This window comes from Sciurus carolinensis, chromosome 1, assembly GCF_902686445.1.
Source record: "Sciurus carolinensis chromosome 1, mSciCar1.2, whole genome shotgun sequence".
NCBI lineage: Eukaryota > Metazoa > Chordata > Mammalia > Rodentia > Sciuridae > Sciurus > Sciurus carolinensis.
The window spans coordinates 27,749,855-27,770,499 of record NC_062213.1 but is presented as its reverse complement, the minus strand read 5'-3'; the positions used below and the strand labels follow the sequence as shown (position 1 = coordinate 27,770,499).

Here is a 20,645-nt window from a genome sequence, read left to right as displayed (position 1 = left end):
AAAAATAGTCCAACTTTGTTTTTCCATACGAGGTATGCTATATATTTGTTACCATTAATGATCACAAAATTGATAAATTATATTATCTTCTCTTTTTTAAATATTTTACATCAATGCAAACTTTAATATTTTTTATATCATATCATGTGTAATAAGGCCTAAGAAGTTCAAGGCCTTTTCATTTAAAACATTTTTTTCTGGAAAAAGGAACTCAAATTTAGTAGTGGTATCTGGGTTATTGACTTATAATAATAACTATTAAATACATACACATGCACAATTCCATATACACAAAAGAGAAGTTCTAAAGTGTTATTTATTTTCATTCCCAATGGGGAAGTTTAAGACCCCTGCCAATATTGATAAAACCAGTTATTCATTAAGGAGCGTTAGGTTTGGTTTTTCTTTGAATAATTCTTCAATTGAAAGGGAGACTACATATGTAGCAAGCTACTGGAAGAAGACAAGGAAGAATGTCAACACAAGAATTACTAAACACAAATGATTATCAACTAAAAGATAGCTTTAATTTAGAAACATACCTTCACACCTTGGTAGTGGATGATTCCAGTTACGACTGACTCCATGAAGGCATGTGAGAGCTGAATTTCCAATTAGTGTGTATCCTGGGAAGCATTCAAATGAAATGGTTTGACCCACAGTAAAATCATTGCCAATCACGAAACCATTTCGAAATGGGCGTGGATCAGGACAGCTTTGCAATTGATAGGCTAGAAAAAAAATGAAGACATATCCTTTTCTGTATTCTGGAGACCACAGATGGGTAGTATTTGCAACTTACAAACATATGTGATGTTGCTTGTAGTTAGTTATAAATAGTAATTATTACTTATGATAAATGTTGTTAATGAAAGTAATAAGAATTTCTTCTAACATCTACAATTTTCATATTTAAAATGTTAGTATAATTCATAAAAATGAATCAGTTTCTCCACCCATTTATGTAATCTATCTAAATTATAAACCTGAATGAAAATGTAAACTCCTCCTAGAGTCACAATCTTAATCGAACATATTCTGATTCCCTTAAGTAGAATCTTGGTTATGTTGCATGAACAGAGAATAAAATAAGTGTATGTATAAATCTAATACTGAGCCTTCTTAAATTTTTTAGTATACTTTTCTTCTAAAAAAAAAAAAAATAGACCTCAATATCCCTCTGTTGGATTCTCCAGAAGCATCATTTAGTAAAATAAAGTACCAGGAAAATTTTTCCTCCAGTAGAAATTAAATTTTGTATTTCTATTGTTGTGATTTTTGGTACTGAGACATAACTATTTGTTCATACTCCTCTTGTTTTATATTCTGGATGAGATAAGAGTTGCTATTTGTTTTGTTTAACACTAAAACCTTGCTCATTGCCTTTAACACAGTAGGTACTTGATAAACATTGCTGAATTAATTTGAACTTATGAACATGTTATATTCTCATATCAGTATTTATAACCTTATTACTAAGAAGTTGAAATTCATAATCTAATTAATAGAATTTAAGTGGCTGACAACCAGATATTATTTCATTGGAGACCATTAAAATTATATATTCCTCAAATAAAAACTTACATTTGAACTTGGATAAGTTATCCCATTGTTTATTAAACTATAACTTACCCCAATATTTACAACCAGAGAGTTTAGAATGAATAAAATCTTTTAAAATATTAGGTGCTTTTATTCTTAGTCTGTCTCTCACTTTAAGTAATGGTCCATATGCAAAAATATGTCAAACCCATGGAGTTTTCACTTCAGTGTAAGGCCTATGTCTATCACTTTATATGGGGACTTGGAATATATTATTCTATTAAATAAGCCCTTTCAATTTTCAATTTTATTTAAATTGCCATTTTAATAGAAAGGGACTCACAGACAAATGTGTGATGCTGCAAGAAATTATACAATATTCTAGTTTCTGTTCAGTTTAATAAAGGAAGTATAGAAAATAAATTTTAAATTTTCAAAACAAAAGTTCTCACACTAATATTATATACAACATAGGACTTAACAAACCTAATATTTCCAGTAATATCACTATTTTTGCAATCAAGTTTTTCAGTAGAAAAGAACACTTTATTGTACACTATGCATTTCTCCAAAATTCAGAATGCTCTCTAAAGTCTAAACACAACATCAATCCAAAAAAAATTATAAGTATTATAGATTAATATATAAATATATATAATAAATTTATTTAAAATATCATTAAAATGGTTTTAAAATTTGATGTGATTCACAAATTCTATCTAATTGTAATAAATAATGGTTTATGTCAAATATGTTAATGTTAGTAACAGTAAAGCAATGTTTTTGTCTTTTATACTTTTATTATGTCAATAATGAATTTTTTCAAGGATTAAATTAACTGACAAACAAAACGCTCAAATTCTAGTTTCATATCATTTGAATGACATTATTTTGAGTAGCAGAGACAAAATGATGGCAGGAAAAAGAACATGAAGCCAAAATAGGTGAACAGCAGAGCTTGGCATATGGCTGTTTATACTTCCAGAGGGTATTCCAACTATGAATTTGAGCTTTCATGAAACAAAGAAAGAGTAAATCTTAGTTACCCTATTATGTTCTAAATGATTACTTTTTCTTTGAATATAGGTAATTCTGTATTAAGAGGGGTACAGATGACTCCTACTTTACAGAAATGACATAGTGTTCTTATGTTCTAAGCACTTCAGATACATCAATGAACAATACCAGTATCCCTGGTCTCAAGGAGCTTACATTCAAAAGTGTCACGTGCTCATGAAGTCCTTTAATAATTAGGCAGATGTGCAACGAAATTTTGATTAATTATAGTTGTTAAAGCTATACTGCATAGACTCTCATCATAACTTTAAATATTTAATTTGAACAGAATTTACTTTTAACATCAGAAATAATACCTACAAAATAGCTAAAATGTACTGCATAATTATTAATAATATGCATCATGGTATATGCCTTACATGCATTCTATAATATAAAATTCCACACGACATATTTGGAAAGTACAACAACTAATTACATTATGAAATGGGGGTCAAGACTGACGCTACATTAGATTTAATAGAAACCATCAGCATTTTAGCCTGGCTCTGCCTCAGTCCAAGCCTGCATTCAAAAGGGATGAAAATTTTGCTCAACATCATGAAGTAGCTTTATATGAGACAAGTCTAGTATAATATGACTATCAAGGTATTTATTTTTTATTTTTATGACAATAGAGCAAATCAAGGAATGTCATTTTAATCTTTCATAAAGTAAAGAATTAATTTAATGTACAGCATTAAATCTCTATCTTTTTAATATGTTCAATTAGATATAAAAGCAAAGATAAATATTTGATATTCAGTTTGCCTTATTTAATTGTCTTGCCTTCCTTAAAGTGTAATTGTGTATTAACTTAAGGTGAACTCAATCATTTTTCTGGTTAAGATTTTCTAAGGTCTCAGAAAGACATCATTCTCCCTGTACAGTTCCCTGAGAGTTTCAGTATTTAAAAAATCCTCCTTATTGAAACTTGCCTTGGTATAAGTCCCTTTTCCTTCTGAGACAGAATACAGAAAAGTACTTATACTTGGTTAAATATTTCAAATAGCAGACAGAGCTTAAATAAGCTCTCACTTTTCTTCATTCCTCTCACCTTGATATACAATGTGAAACCCTTGTTTGTTTTGTGAATAGTCACTGTGAAAATACAAGCTGGTTTCATGGGTTGTGCTAAATAGGGAAGATGGTATTTGCGGACCACTAAGCCTGCCAATAACAGTACTAGTTTCTGAGGATCCACTTCTTACTTCCAAATAATCATGTATAGTTTCTGTGGAAAAATTTACAAACTGGAGGTGTACACCTAGAAAAGAAAAAAACAAATATAATACTACTTTACTTTTAACCACATTTCACACACACACACACACACACACACACACACACACACACACATGCAGACTCTTATATCAGTATACTTGGATATGCTTCTCTTTAGGTGTAGAGGCATGCTCTCAAGGTCTGAGCCTTAAGTTTGCTGTCTACCCAGGACAATTAGCTTTGCTATGTTTCTTCAATGAGTACCCACTCATTCTAGTCTTCTGGGATTTAATGAACAAATCTGCTCTCAATCTAGCATTTCTTGTATTCATTAACAAGCTTATGGGATCTGAAAGAGTTGTAAGGTAATATATTAGTGATACAAAGAAAAAATTCCTAATTGCACCATATAAATGCAATATATTCAATACTGGAAATGATACCATTAGAATTAGAAAGTACTATATCTAAATGTGTACTACTTTGTAATTTCAAAATCTGATTTATTTACAGATAAAATCTATGAACTCAATAGATTATCAATAACTCAATAGAAAATAATTTAACTATGTACTATTTGCTCATGGTAATAAGAAGAGTTACACAAACAATTATACATGAAATTTATGTTGAATGTATTATTGTTATACAGCTCTAACTCAGGCTATTCATTTAGATATACCATATATTCCCAAATTCCCCCACTGGAATATATCCAAGAGAATTGAAATCAGTAAGTCAAAGAGATATCTGTACAACATGTTCATTGATTGCAGCATTATTCACAATAGCCAAGACAGAGAATCTATGTGTCCAGCAATAGGTGAATGAACAAAGATTATATATAAATTATAATAGATAAAGATTATACATATAATGGATTCAGCCTTAAAAATGAAGAAATTATTGTCACTTATGACAACATGAATGAAATTGGAGGACATATGTTAAGTAAAATAAGCCAGTAATAGAAAGACAAATGCCATATGATCTCACTTTTATGTGAAATCTAAAAGAGGTGAACTCATAGAAGCAGATATTAGCATGTTGTTTACCAGGGGTGAGGTAAGCATTGGTATACACTGAGTCAAAATGTAAAAAATTTCAACTGGACAGGAAAAATAAGTTCAAGAGTTCTATAATACAATGTGGTGACTATAATTAATAAATAAAAATGTATTGTATTTTTGCCATTTGCTTAGAATAGATTTGAAATGTTTGTGCTATAAAATGATAAGCATGTGAGGTAATGCATGTTAATTTAGCCATTCTATAGTGTACACATATTTCAAAATATCATGTTGTACATAATATGTACAATTTTCTGCTAAAATAAAAAAAGAAAATACCCATATACTTTCAATTATCCAAGTATTCAGTGAAATGCATTTGACTTAAACAACAATGACTCAAATTTCATTCATTAACTTATATAATTATAGGCACTCCCAAACTAAATTGTGTTTTGTGAATACTTTATAAATTATTTTCAAACATTGTTACTTTTTTAAAAGAATGAATTATCAAACATTGAAAAATCTTTTATAATTTAATAATATGCATACCAAAACCTATGGGCAACTTTATTGTCCATGTGCAATCTAAACTGCTGGGGTAGTTTCCAGGAAATCCAGGACTGAGGATCACACCACTGAAATCTGACATAGCACCACCACACTGAGCTGCAAAATAATAAAGTTTCCATGTAAGGCAGAATTGTGGGATAATTTGCTGTATTAAAAGCATATTGAATCATTTTAGGTTGTCATCAAGTCTCTGAGTTAAAACTGATATAAATTTGAATATTGTCAACACTCATTTGCCATTTACCAGTTACCAAATATAATCAATTGGCAATGCATTTTCTAAAATAGCATAAAAGCCATCATACTTCTCTCCTTGTAAATAAGTACAAGTTAAAAAAATTTTGCATGGCAAGTAACTGCTCATGTGCATTAAATACAATCAAACAAAGAGCACATGCCCTTCTCCATAACCGTCAGTTCATTTCTTTTTTTAAGTGCTTCTAGTAACATTTTGAGTCACTCCAAAGATGGTATAATTTAGAGTAAAATCAAGCCAAGTACTTCAGCTCTAAGTGCCATACTCTAGAGGGAATAATTTTCACAAATGTCCTTTCTTTTCCTCCTTTTGAAAGAAGGGTCAATAAAGAATTTTAAGGAAAATATTGCTTTCTAATATGTGAGATATTTACAGATCAAACATGATACATATTTTATCCTAAAAGAATGAAGAGAAAAAATAGGGAGGTATAAAACACCCTAAAGGATGTACATATGTTAAAAAACAACAGAATTTATAAGCATGCCTGTTTCATAATCTCTATTATATGGGCTGTTGATAGGTTAAGCAAAAATTACAAGTACAGAAAGTTAAGTTACTTGTTATGTTTTTACATGGGATATTGAACACAAAGGAAAATTACATTTGAAATGATTGATCTTTCCTCTAAAGGCATATATTTATCATTTCATCAAGAATGTCTATAAACGTACATCTGTTAAATGTTGAAGAAACAAATGTCATGACTACATATCAAGTACAAAATTACTTGTAGAGAACCCTTATTTACAATTTCATTCATTTCTTGTTAAGGACAATAATACATACTGAAACTTCAAGTTATATGTCATAAAGACAAATTCTAGGAATTTTATCAATGTTCTATACAATATTCAATAACCAGTTTGGCAGCTCTTTTACTATGTGAACTGAAGAAATCACAACTCAAGCAGATCTTACTAGGGAGATACATATAATCTTAGTGTCAACATGCATGGCCTTTCTTTCAAATTTTGGTCTATCATAAAAATCTAAAAATACATCTGCATAATTCTCCATACAATAAAATCTCAGTTCATTCATCCTTAAGCTAAAGGAATTTTCAATCATAGATACTATTAATGTTTACCAATTTGTTATCCTAAAATTCAATTGTCCCCATGTACTCATCACAAAATCTGATAATTAAGAAATGATTTTGTCAATCAATAATACTTTGCTAACAGAAGGTGATTTCCACTTGTATATGTCATGCAATTTTTGAAGAAACTGTGCATTCTTTTAAAAAATCACAGTTTCTTCTAAACAGATTCACTTCTATTCCTTGTTTTATGGGCCAAATCCCGAAGCGCATTGGGCTTGAGTCTCTGAACACTTGTAGATCCATTTGAAGACTGTTATGATTATCACAAATTGTAGCACCCAGAAACACTCTCAAACTGATTGCCTTAAAAAATGAAAGTTCTCCAAAGACAAAATGGTAACAATTATTATGACTAATTGTGATTGAAATGACTGTGGTTCCTTGGAAATGCTGCACTCTGTATTTTCCATATTAGTGCAGTTTGAATGAACGTGTGTGGTTCAGAGGTCTTTGTGTTCACATTTTAAAACTAGGTAAATGACCTCATCTTTCGAGATGAAATTCATTTTTAATTTTAATTTTATTTTACACAATGTGTAGACAGTTTCCTGTTTTCTGCATTTAGAAGTATATACAATATAAATGCTAATTTTGCAAATAATTTTTATAATCATGATATAACTCTATTCTGTCTTTAACACATTTAAAATAAACCCTTTATGTGCAAAAAAAAAAATCTGACAAAATTGAATTTGCAGGTTTGCTTTGCATTTTTTCTGAATTTTTAATAAAAGACAAGGGCGAATTTTTCACTCTCTCACTCTCACAATTCCAAATCATTGTCCTTCTAATTCTTCTATTTCTCCCTTTCTTTAGATATGATGTAAAAATCCTTCCCTCTGCATTGCCCACCAACCTGCAAATGAAATTTCAAAATCAGAGGAAGGAGGAAAGAAGGAGAATTAAAGTAAATAAGTAATGAAAAAGTAAGAAACTGAATGATAAAGCACGAAAAAACACATAATGGATAACAAACAAAAAACAATAACAAAAAATCAAAGTGTCTGGATCATTTCTTGGATCATTTCTATTTCCTCAATGTGAGCAATCTCACAGGCTCTCATTCCACAAGAGACATTTCCATGTATGTTACCTGTGGCTTCCATTCCATGTGACAATTCCATGTATGTTACCAGTGGTTTCCAAGTAGACTCTTTTGTGCCCATTACATTATTTTTGTTAGGGACATGACCATGCCTTAGTTCTCTAAGATAAAATCATTTTGATTCTTCTCTCTCCTTTGTCTCTACTTTCTAAAATATCTCATGAATTTTCCTTCCTTCCGCCAAAATATCTGGTAGGTTGCCTATTTTCCAGTTCAGAAGTCTGTAACCTTCTTATCTGATGACTAGGGTTTTTAACATTGTCTGAATCAGTCTCCTCTCTTCAGTATCTCCTTTCAATGTGGCCCTGTTATTATTACAAATGTTTTTAATTTTCTGCTGAATGCTATATGAGGTTATTGTTCAACATTCAGAAAATGCAATTAAATAAATAAATAAATAATTGAAACAGTATGGGGTTACATGCCTGGAATTCCCATGAGGACTGAGATCACAGGCTCAAGTAACTTAGTGAGTCCTAGCCTCAAATAAAAACTAAAGAAGGCCCAGGGTGTCTTTCAGTGTAGAGAACCCCTGCATCCAATCGTCAACAAATAATAAATAAATGAAAATTAAAAAGAATAGAAAGGACAGAAAAATGCCCTCTAATTCTACCACCCACAGATAATCATTTTTATCTTTACATCTCTTTTTCTCTCTGCATAAACAAATGTGTGTCTAAGTTCGTATAATGAAAATAGGATCATACTGTGACTTGCTTTAAGCCTTTTTATATTTAATTATATACTGCAACCATTGTCCTTGTCATTAAATATTCTATTATAACGATTATTTCCTTTTTAGAAACAATCTATTCCCTGTTACTGGACCCTTAAATAATAGGCATTTTTTCACTATAATAGTTACCACTCTGAGTGTTTGTGTATTACAGGTTCAGTGCTAAACACTTTAAACACAGTCTCTCCTATAGCCTTCACAGTAAGCCCATGAGACAGACATTGTTACCTCATTTAGCAGGTGAACAAACAGATACTCAAAGAAACACTATAAACCTTTTTTAGCTAGAACTGAAATCTGAAAATAGCCATGTTGGACATCAAAGGCTGTTGAGTATTCCACATGGTTTCATATATTTAATCTGTATAATAAAACCTTCTAATTTGATTTTACTAAAATATCACATCTATTATTATTTATCTTGTTAACTATATACAATTAAAATGCAGATTTAACAAAAATACAGCAGTACAGTAGTATTTTATCTAAAAATCACAAATTTTTAAGAATATAATTGATACTAGTTATGTATCAGGATGGAAAAAATCACAGAATACTAGAATGGTACTTAAATTGGTATAAATTTCTAAAAGCAATTTTACAATAATTATCAAGTTTTTAAAACAATTATATCAAGTGATATAACTAATCTACTTAGATAAAATACTAAGCAAATAGTTATATATAAAAATACTGAAAAATACTTATTAATGTATTATGTATAAAAGAAGAAATAAATGAAACTAATACAAGTTAGACAACTCTATGCTCAACTCTAGGAAGTCATTTTAAAAATCAAATTTTGAAAATGTTATGAATTAGAAATATTTATGTTAATGTTAGGAAAGAAAACATAAAATATACTTGTTGTAGCAACCCAAATTTTTATATTGTACATTATACAATATTTATCAGATGTCTAGTTAAGAAGGAGAACCATTGTAGATGATAGGGTAATGAATAAAAAAACAGAACTCTTGGTTTCTCATATCAGAAAAATAAACATATTACTTACTTTGTTCTTTGCACTTCTATAATGCCCATTTTATACTTAATGCACACACACACAAACACTCTTTTACACAGTATAGTAACATTTTCACTCAACATCAACTTGGCATAGAAAGGATCACAATAAGGAGCTATATGTATATATGTAGTTTTTTAATTGGCACAGTATAACATATGTAAATTGTATCTAACACCTAAAAATATTTCCTTTAAAAATATCATTCATCCTAAGTCTGAGGGCTTTCCATATCTTTTGCCATTTAAAAACAGTTACTCTTAAATATAATTTTCCAATACTTTCCACATAGAATTGCACATAGTGTCACAGATATTATAGGTTAAATTCATATGGTGAAGTCCTAATTAACCCCAGTGTGACTTTATTTGAAAACATGGCCATTAGGGAGTTAATTAATGGTGAATGAGGCCAATTCTATAGGACTGTTCTTAAAGAACAGGAAGAGACATCAACACAGTAGGTGCACAGAAAGACTATGAGAAGACTCAGGAGGTAACCATAAGTCCTGCAAATTCTTTGCTTGTACTCCTTTTTTTCCTTCCCAGAAAGAGCTATCTTTTTCTTCCATGTATCTTAATTATGTTTAGTTAAAAAACTCTATATGAAACTATGGCAGATTATGTTTCCTATGAGTTCAGTCACTTTCTCCCTCTTCATGAAATTCTATAGTGCAATCAATGGAATCATTTAACACTAATTATTCTGTTTTAAAACTAGTTTCATTTATTTCTACCACTTCAGATGGTAAATGAATTTTAAAGGTAGGAATCCATACATCACATTTGGTTTTCATAATCTGTGAAGCCCAGTATATTAATGGTTGCACAAAGCTACCAAAAATGAGAAAAAGATAAGAAGTAAAGGGCGGATAGAAATATTTGGAAGTATAATTAATTTAGGTCAAAAATTGGGACTATTCTTTCAAAGTCCCCAAGTTCCTTTTGACATACTCTATATTGTCTGTCACTGGTGACTACATCTCAGGGGATATCATGTGCCCTTTGAAAGATTCTTCAGATTCCTTATTTTTCTGGCTCAACAGTAAGCAATAGGGTATTTACTTATTTTTTGACATATTATAGGTAGTCCTATCATGTCACTTTGAGAAAATCCCATACAAAATAAGTAAAAAAACACAAATTCAGTTTCTACAATTTTAACTCAGTCTGTTAATATAGAAATTTAACGTTAAAAATGTAAGTTTAAACCTTAAAGTAATGAAATACTTATTTCAAAAGTATCATTTGCATAATGTAGGAAAGGAAAACTGTTGTTTGAACATGATATACAGGAGTATGTATTTAAAATTATATGAAAATTATAATAATTTATAGTCTTTTAACTTACCCCAAACAAATTGGGATGGATAATTCCATCTTCTTACTGGTCCAGGCATACATTAATATGAGAATGACCCTGCATAACAAGACAATGCAGCTCAGTATACATTTATAAAAGTCCAAATAAATGCGTTATAGCAATGATTATTATGAAAATAAAGGTGTAGATACAATTGCATTTTTCACAAGTTCGTTTTTACTGGAAACCCCAGTATGACTTAAAATAAGAAAGGTAGTTATATGTTTTAGTGATAAGATGTAAAAAATAACTGTATGATCTTGAGAAAAAAACTAAGGGTTCATATCACACTAGAATGTGGCTTTAATATTTTTCTATCAAAAAATATTCTACTAAGTTAGAGCAATGAGTACACAACTAAAAGGGCCCTTTACATAGTGGTTTACAATAAGCTGCTATAATATTCAAGGTGAGATAGGCTAGGTATTACTGTAAGGTTCTTCTCTAAAAATATTAAAACAGGTCAAAGTATATTAAATTTTATATTAAAAAATAAAGTCTAAAATAATCTGATTACATTTCTAAATCTGACTACACTTCTGAGAATAATCATTTGTGATATAGTCTTAAAGACTAAAAATAATTAATTTGTAATTTTGCGTTGTCTAAGAAATTTGTATACTTAATTTATGAAATATTTCTCCTTTTCTGTTTTTTAAAAATAATTCTTAAGAGGTTTAGTCTTTACAGAGATTTTATGAGACAATAAACTTGAGACCTCCAAAAATCCTTCCAAAGAGGATCAATACATGTACACAAAAGCAGATTAGCAGAATGTATTTGTAGTAGATTTTCACTAATTTGAAGAATTTATTATCATGGAAGTTTCATTTAAGACTTTAAGTAGTACTTCATTTTATTTTCAAATTCTAAATATCAGAAGTTTAATTCTCACAATCCTATCTAAATAAAGACAGAAGTAAGGTAAATACTAATTTTGATTCATAACTCTCTTTTGGATCACTTCCACAATATCAAACAAACACAAAACAAATGTAGTTTATTCCAGCAATTTTTCTCATGCATGTATTTTACTAATAAATTGAACACTTTAGTTTAAGGCTAAACTAAACAACCCAGGATCAAGATTGTTGTAAAGCCTGTGAATTATTAATCATTGATCTGTTAAACTAGTCTGAGGACAATGAAAATCAAAACTACAATTTAAAAATAGATTTACCTGAAGAGAATAACCTTGATCACACTGGAAGGATACCACATCACCAACCATATATCTGTCTCCAATTTTAATTCCACTGCTAGGAGTTTGTGGCTCAGGACAAGAATCCAAACCAATTGCTAAGAACATACAATGATATTAATCTAAATAACTTTCAAAAGCAGAAGACAGTATGCAAAAGTTGCCAAAATTAGGTACTTGTGTTATATCAAAGTAGATTTTACATTGATAACTTTGTGTTAACAAGATTCAACTGAAACGTACATTTGAAGTCCATTATAAAACTACATCTTTTGAACTTTTATAACACCAACCATCAAATAGTCCTGTGATTATATTTAAATATGTTTTAACTCCAGGTCTAGTTGTCTGCTACTGAAAAAAAAAATTCCTGAAAATAAAATAAAAATTTCTAAACAAAAATCACCAAATGGTAAAGGAAAATTTATTTTGAGAATAAAATGCAATTAAGTCGAAGACTATAGCACATCCCTGTGGCACCAGTTACTTGGGAGGCAGAAACAGATGGATCACTTCAATTCAGGATTTCAAGGTCTGCCTATGCAATATAAGGAGACCCTGTTCTCAAAATCAAGCAATCAATCAATAATAAAAAAATTAAGAGAAAAATAAGACAACTATTTTAGAAAGGGAGTTGGGAGTATAATTTGCCTAGCATAAGTGAGGTTCTGAGTTCCATCCCTAGCACCACAAGGAATGGAAAGAGAGCTACATTTGAAGCTAATCTAATGTGCAGTTATGAGTTAGAAGAACTTTTCCCCATTCAAAAATCTTTATATACTGATATATTTCATTAAAATGCATTAAAAACTCAATCCTAAAATAAATTCTTTAGTATGACAATGCCTTATATATTCCTTCACTCCTTGCAAGTTATTTTTCTGGTCTCATCGTGCTGCCTTCTCTATTTCCTGATAATGAATAAATAATTGTACAATTAGTTGTTTAATGTTTATTGCTGTTGTATGGATGGAAGCTCTAGAAGGACAGTTTAGAGCACAACATCTTAAGGAGGTATTCAACAAATCCTACTAACATGAAAGAACAGTATAAGAAAGAAAGCCAATTCATATTTTGATTATTAATAAATATAAATATCTAATTCTGAAATAGGAAAACACTTTAATAATGCAGTATTCCAAGTACCTTTAATTGTGCTACACTTAAGGACAGAAATGACATAAAAGCAGTGACTTAATCAAATTATACTATTAGAAAGTAAGGCAGTACAGAGCAGGAGTAGCATTGTCATCTGGGAATACATTTGAGGCAGTTTGAATGAGAGAAGGGGAACCTGAAAACTGGAATTCCAATGCCCAGTACCTTAATTAGTTAAACCTCTAAGCATGCATTAAGTTCTATATTTCCTGATTGTTTTTTACCATCTTGAATATATATACCTAGAAATAGATGGTTGCCATTAAATCATTACTTACTTTTAATATCATGGGTTTAACTCTTACTTCCCCAACCAGTTTTTTTTTTTTTTAATCCAAGAAGAGATAGAAATTGTCTTCAATTTGTTTTAATCTCATTTAAAACCCATTAAAAGGCCTCACACAATGAATTCTTCTGATTACTGCTAGAATTTGTACCTCTTTTGTTACATTCTTAGTTCCTTGTGAGTCTTAAACTGTAAATATATTACTCTTTAACATTAAGGTCATTTGAGTAGTCATTCTTACTGAAAAAATCAAATTTTGTACAAATTCATTTCTCTTCTTTTTTACAAAGTACTCCATTCAAGGTCATATATATAGAAAACTATCACTATCCAGCAGCAGTGATTTCCTCTGGGAATAGGATAAATAAAACTATGTGCCAGCAATGCAGAAGAGGACATTGAGATACCCATTTTAACACAAGTCTTTTAGATAATACATAAGAACATGGTGAGATGTTTGTACAAGTTTTAACGTTAAAATTGATACAAAGCTCTATAAATTATGTAATAGAAATTTAGAAAGTTTAAAAGTCTTAACATGCATATATTCATAAAGAAAATGAATGACCAAAAGGAAATGTTCCAAGTAGTGGTGGCAATGATTCTTGATGATGAAATTATTGATGGTTTGTATGATCTTGTATTTTCTTGCATTTCCAGATTTTCTATAAATTGAATGACTTTTACATAATAAAATAATATCAATTAAATGAAATAACTACTAGAAGAGAATTTGGGACTACAAGTACATGATTCCTCCTATTTTTCCAATAGAGACTGAGTTGCACTAGCTAATCTCTATTGAACATGATTGTTTCAATGAAGAAAGTAAATTAATCAGATTACAAGATAAGTCATAGCAGTGATATGTTGATGACCTTCCTCATTTTTTGCTTTGTGGCAACAATTGTTTATGGGCATTAAAGAAAGTCAAACTGAAATATCTGAAAATCCTGCAGTTCAAATTATATATCCACCTTTTATTTACACAAATAAAACTGAGTGGTTAAATATTAACTAATAATACCCTTTTTTAAGAATTATTTTCACTTACTTGATAAAATCAGCAGGATATTTATAGGATCAACAAGAAAAGGATTTTTTTAAAAAAATTTGTACATTTATATGGGCTTCTCTTCCATTTAAGCAAGGCTAGTCTGCTTAATAATAGTGATCAAAATACTGAGCCATTTTAAGCTTCATGAGTGTAAATATTGTAAAATTATGTCTTTGGCATTCAGTGATGGTCTCTGAGCAAATCTTTTTTAATGTGATTGAATCAACTAATCTGTTATAGCCAAAACAAACAGAAATTGATCCAGGGACAAATTCAAATCAAAAATTGCAGTTATGTCTGCTATCAAATTATTGTAGTCAGTTACCCTGGCTGAAAATTTATTAAATTCTCTTGATTTCACATTACCAATATTTATTTGTAACTGAAATTTTTCTTTCCAATTCTATTCACAAGAAAATCAATCTTGAGTTAATTATATCTGAAGGATGTAGAAAATAGGTCCCAGGACATTTTCCCTATCTGCAGTTGTTCTCCCACTCGCCTTGTCTGGGGTAAGATTGAAGCTTTTGTCATTTCAAAGATCTGGCCTCAGCCAGAAGTAAGGCAGAAAGGGAAAAAGGCAAGAACACAAAAAGGAACTCAAAAGGAACTCGCAACAGGCTGACACCTGACACCCCACTCTAATGAGTCAGCCAACCACCCCAATACAATAAACCCCAGGAAATTCCCTATCCATACTCCTGTCTCACCGTAATGGATCCAGTTGACCCCAATACAAGGAAACTCAGGAACTACCTTTCTGTCCCACCCTAAATGAAGCTTATAAAACTCAGACCCTTGCTTTAGCCCATAGCCATTTTTCTACCCTGAAAATTAGCCACATCAGGTGTTTGACTCCGTAGCTGAATAACTAAGAGCTTGCTGATCTGAGGTGTGCTTCCTGCCTCCCACCTCTGTAAATTTGTGCTTATGATACCACTTGGTAACTCTGCATGTGTGTGTGTCTATGTGTTCTTAGATCGTTGTATTTATATTTCTTAGTAATTGCATAATGATTTTGTATGAGTCTTTAACACATTGATGTAGAAAGACTGAGAGGGGAACATAAATTAATTACTTCTAAGATCACCAGTAAGATTGTTTTTGTTAAAGAAAAAAAGCATTTATTGTTAGGGCGGTCTGAGGTGGCTGGATGGGGACAGGGCATCAGGCAGCCCAGGCATGCACTGGGAAGAACCAATCGGGAGCTGACAGACAAATCCTAATGGCATCTCGCAACTGCCCATCAATCAGCGGAGTCCCCTGCCAATCCTAGAAGGACATGAGTCCCTGCAGGGTCTCCAGCCAACCCCAGGAGGACACTAAATTCTCAAGCCTTTCCCTGCCTATGCTGGACTACAAAAATGCAGGCCCGCCGGAGCTGCAGCACGACTTCCCCAGCCCTCACCCAGGAGGACCTGTGAACCTCACCGGGGAACCATCCCAATAAAATTCTTTTTTTTAATTACAACTGGCCTACCTGTTCTTTGGTTACCTCCATCTGATCTTACATTCAAAAATTTTACTTGACACACTATGTATACATCTATAAAACATGAAGATAAAACTACTGGTTTTCCATCTATGTGGGAAAGGCAGGAGAAGCAAAACATGAGTCTTTTCACAGGACAGTGTTTTAGTTGCATTTAAAAGATACTATTCTAAATATATTTCAGGTATTCAGTTTTAAACTTTTTTCTAAGTAATGAATATTTTGAAAAACATTTCTTTCATCTTTACACTGCTTTTGAGGGATTTTTAAATATACCCTGGAATTATAATGTTTGCAACTAAAATAGACATTCATGATAATCAAATGTTGAATTCAATATAATTGGACTACAGGTATGAAGATTTACATAAAATAGCATTATTAACTGCAGATTTTGTTCTGGCATAATGTGCCTCAGAATTAATTAATCTACTAAACAAATATTCATCAAATACAAATACAAATATTATTTCTCATGTAACCTGTAATACGATGAACGTTGGTGGGTAAGTTTCTCTTGGAAGGAACAATTCTGACCTTTAATAGTCACTGATGGGCAGCAGTGGTTTGGGAACATGTTGTGGACAGGCTCTGCTTGGACTTACCTTAATCCTTAATGATTTCTTATTTACTCATGTTTACTTTAACTAATGTTTATAAAATTACTCAGAATAATTGCATATTCAGTAATAGATATTGTTTATCAAATTTTACCATATACTGCCCAGCATGGTGGCACACACTTGTAACGCCTGTGACTTTGGAGGCTAAGGCAAGAGGATCACAAGTTGGAGACCAGCCTCAGCAACTTAGTGAGACCTTGGGGGGCAGTTACCGGGGACGTAGCTCATTGGTAAAGCACCCCTGGGTTCAATCCCCAGTACAAAAAAAAAAAAAAAAAAAAGAAAGAAAGAAAGAAAAAGAAAAAGAAAAAGAAAAAGAAACAAATTCTAATTTATAAAATAATACTATGTTAAAGGAAAATGTTAATATACTCATGACCTGTAGACACAATTCATTTATTCATTAAACAAGTAACTAGCACCTATTGTGTACTCTGCCTCAGGTGACTTGCTGGAAATGAAACTACCTGTAAAAGCAGTCATATGCTAAAGAAACTCTTGGTGGACCGGGAGAGAAGATTGGTTTAACAAATGGTTAGAATGTAATGGAACAAATGAAGATTAGCCTTTGTTCAAATAATTTTTTCATAAGGAATAACCTATCTTGAGTACTGAAAAAATGTTTTTTTATTAATTCATTATACCTAGGGTGAAGGTGTGTGTGATGTTCTGGCAGAGATGTAGTGTGTTAAATGAATGGAACTCTAAGAGGTTTTTTATCTTTTCCTTGTTTGGAAAATAGAGGAAATGATTTCCCCACAAACGCATTGTAATGTTATAGGGGAGGTAATAAGAAATGCAGCTGGAAAAGGCAGAAGAAAACAGATTGTAAATAGTCTTATAATCTTAACTAAAGCACAGAGTTGTACATTCCTTCTGAGTCTAACTGAAGCAGGTATTCAGAGTTAAGCGTAACCTCTTATATACATCTTGGCTCTACTGATTGCATGTATGGGGCTTTATGTCTGTTTGCAATTTCTAACGTATTTTTGATGCTTAAGTTCCTTTATCTATAAAGTGGGATGAGAAAATACAGACTTCACTGTCATACTGTGATACATAAGCAATATATGCACGATACTTAAAATTGTCCCAGGGATATGAGAAAAACTCAACAAATGTTAACTAATATTATTATTAACTAATATTATTATTAAAGACATGAAGTAAGGTTTTAAGTTTGAATTCTAGATACATAACTGTTTAAGAATATTTTCTTACTATCATGAAGGGTATATTTCTGTTTAATATCAAGAAGTTTCACACAAATACTCTAGGAATATTCATATACAGAAAATACGGGATGATTTACATAAAGTGCCAACAATTTAAGTACCTTTGATCTTTGACTGACTCAAAATGAGAAGTTTATTTCTACATGCAGCTAAAATGTTATTGACTTTGCTACAACAAAATCAAAGGGATCTAGAGCAGTGTTATTATCTCAAGATAGATCTAGGAAAGTGTATGAAGACAAAAGCATAATGCTTACAGAAAATAAATTTATATAGTCTAAAATTATCTTGTGTCATCAACAAAAAGAGGTGCATAGACAATGAGAAGATCAGGAAATTAATCAAAAGAGAAAATAAATTGGATCATCTGCAGGGACTTTTCAGGGTTAAGGCGTTCTATATGTTTAGAGAGATTAATTGTACTTGTATGCAATATATTATGAATTAATAGCAATTGAAATTAAAATTGACAAACACTAATAATTTAATTTGGGCAGGAGGTATTCTACATTTAATATTTTGTGAGCTGTTGATGTGAATAATCTAGTTAAAACAATTAGTGTAAGGAAAAAATATAATTAATCTTAAAATCCCTAATTTTCCTCAAATAATCTATGATGTCATTAGTCCATGGGAGGAGATCATTTTTAGCAATTATTAAAACCTAGTTCGTTATCTCTTAAGCATATTGCTTGAGGATGGAAAACAGTAAAAAAAATGGTTCTCCTGAATCAAATATTTAACTATAAGAGAGTCAAATAGATAAATTTCTGGACTTTTATTATTTTGTGACCATTTTGATGGTTTTACATAAGTAGCCCTGTTAACATTGCGTGGGATGGAAAGATGCCTTCATACCACCCGAGTTTTTCCAAAATGTAAACAAAAATTACTTGTGGCAAATATCATTAGTATACTCAGATGTGTAGGGGAGAGAAAAATCTGTCTATTATGTAACATATATGTTTGTCTTCCTCAGAGACTTATGTCCTGAGATCACTAAGAACCTCTAAAGTTTCTCAAAGGGCCTTGTAAATTCATGTTATTATCACATATAGTTTCCCCCTTCAAAATGAATACATTTTACGAGTTCAAAATAGAACTCTGTTCATTGATTTATAGATGCTGCAAGTCCCTCTGGGATTTTACGTTAGTTTTATTTAAGTGTATGTCTCAATAAATTTAAAGGAACAAGATTATTATGACATACGCATGTTACAATCATCCAAAGTCCAGATTCAGACTATTGAAGCTGAGGCTCTACCAAATCTGAGTGTGGAAGCCTCTTAACAATTGATATATTTAATGGCAACCCATGAACTAAGAATATTGTTCTTTGAAATAAATTATGATTATTTAAGATATAACATTACAACCAGAAGCACATTTGCTAAAAGAAAAAAAAAGTAACAAAAACAGAAAACACAGATTGTCATTCCAACAATTGATTCCCATCTGCCAGTGTTATTATGGATCAGGAAACAGAAAAATTCAATACTTTACACAAGATAAATCTTGGATAAATTTATTAACTCTGTCCAGCTACATCTGTTCATAGGAATGTATAACCATCACACATTTCCAGTACAAAAAAAAATGTAGCTTTATGTCAACTCAGGATAACCCATGTCAGAAAAAAACAAATACTAATCAAGTCCTCCTAACATTTCAGGCTTATCTCTGTTGAACAGAGAGAAATGTATCCCCAAACTCTGGTTTATGTGCTTCAGTTTCCTTATTTCTTCCAAGGTTATCAGGCCAGTAGGATTTCACATCCTACACTCCTTCTTTCTCTTCAATATCCCCTTTGTTGCTTACAAAAAGCAAAACTGGCTCTTTGCAATCTTTCCACTAATATTATCTATCTGTTTGTTAACTACCTGAATTTGTAGAATAAATCTGCAAAAAACATCAAGGTTTCAGAAGACAGTAATTGCAATAAAGTTACAGATTGAGAAATGTGTGTCTACTGTCTCGTTTTAGAATCTGTAAGGTAGAAATATTTTCTGATTCAGTTTATTTGTGGAAGAGGTATAAGCTCTAAAAGAACATAGTTTAAATAGACTGACTATAAAGTTAAAAAATACACATGTACATAATATGTTACTTGCCATTTATTTTCACTTTGCAGTTAGCACCATATTCACCTTCCACACACATATCCATCTTTATAGACTACATCTATACCGGTATTAACATTAGTTAAATTAAGAAATGGTTTTACTTTCTAGATTCCACTACAAGGTATGAGATTCAATTATTACAATTAAATAATTAAGTACTTATGTTGGTCTTGATTCGTTTAAATCAATACTTAAGAATTAAAAAATATATTCTCCCCTTTACAAAATAAAAGAGCCTTTTAAAAATTCAAAACTTATGTTGGTCTCCACACCAAAACCCTTCAGTGGGTCTATTCTTTCTAGAAGAGGAAATATATGCCGTATCCTTAAACTAATTTTTCATCACTTAAAATATAGTGGACTAGTACAACTCTATAGGTTCTTTTAAGTAACAAGGGTCATTTATTGAGGGTTTACTACACACCTGACTGCAATAAACACTTACATGGGTAATCTCATTTAATTCTAAAA

General features: G+C 31.0%; 1 protein-coding gene across 1 annotated transcript in view; it reads right to left on the bottom strand.

The window, feature by feature from the left end:
- Nucleotides 1-20,645, bottom strand: part of Csmd3 (CUB and Sushi multiple domains 3) — a 1,190,022-nt gene that overhangs the window by 93,542 nt on the left and 1,075,835 nt on the right. The window contains 6 exon segments of the mRNA XM_047516388.1: nucleotides 543-731; nucleotides 3,656-3,865; nucleotides 5,388-5,504; nucleotides 10,988-11,041; nucleotides 11,044-11,056; nucleotides 12,180-12,298. Coding sequence (XP_047372344.1) covers nucleotides 543-731; nucleotides 3,656-3,865; nucleotides 5,388-5,504; nucleotides 10,988-11,041; nucleotides 11,044-11,056; nucleotides 12,180-12,298 — 702 coding nt within the window.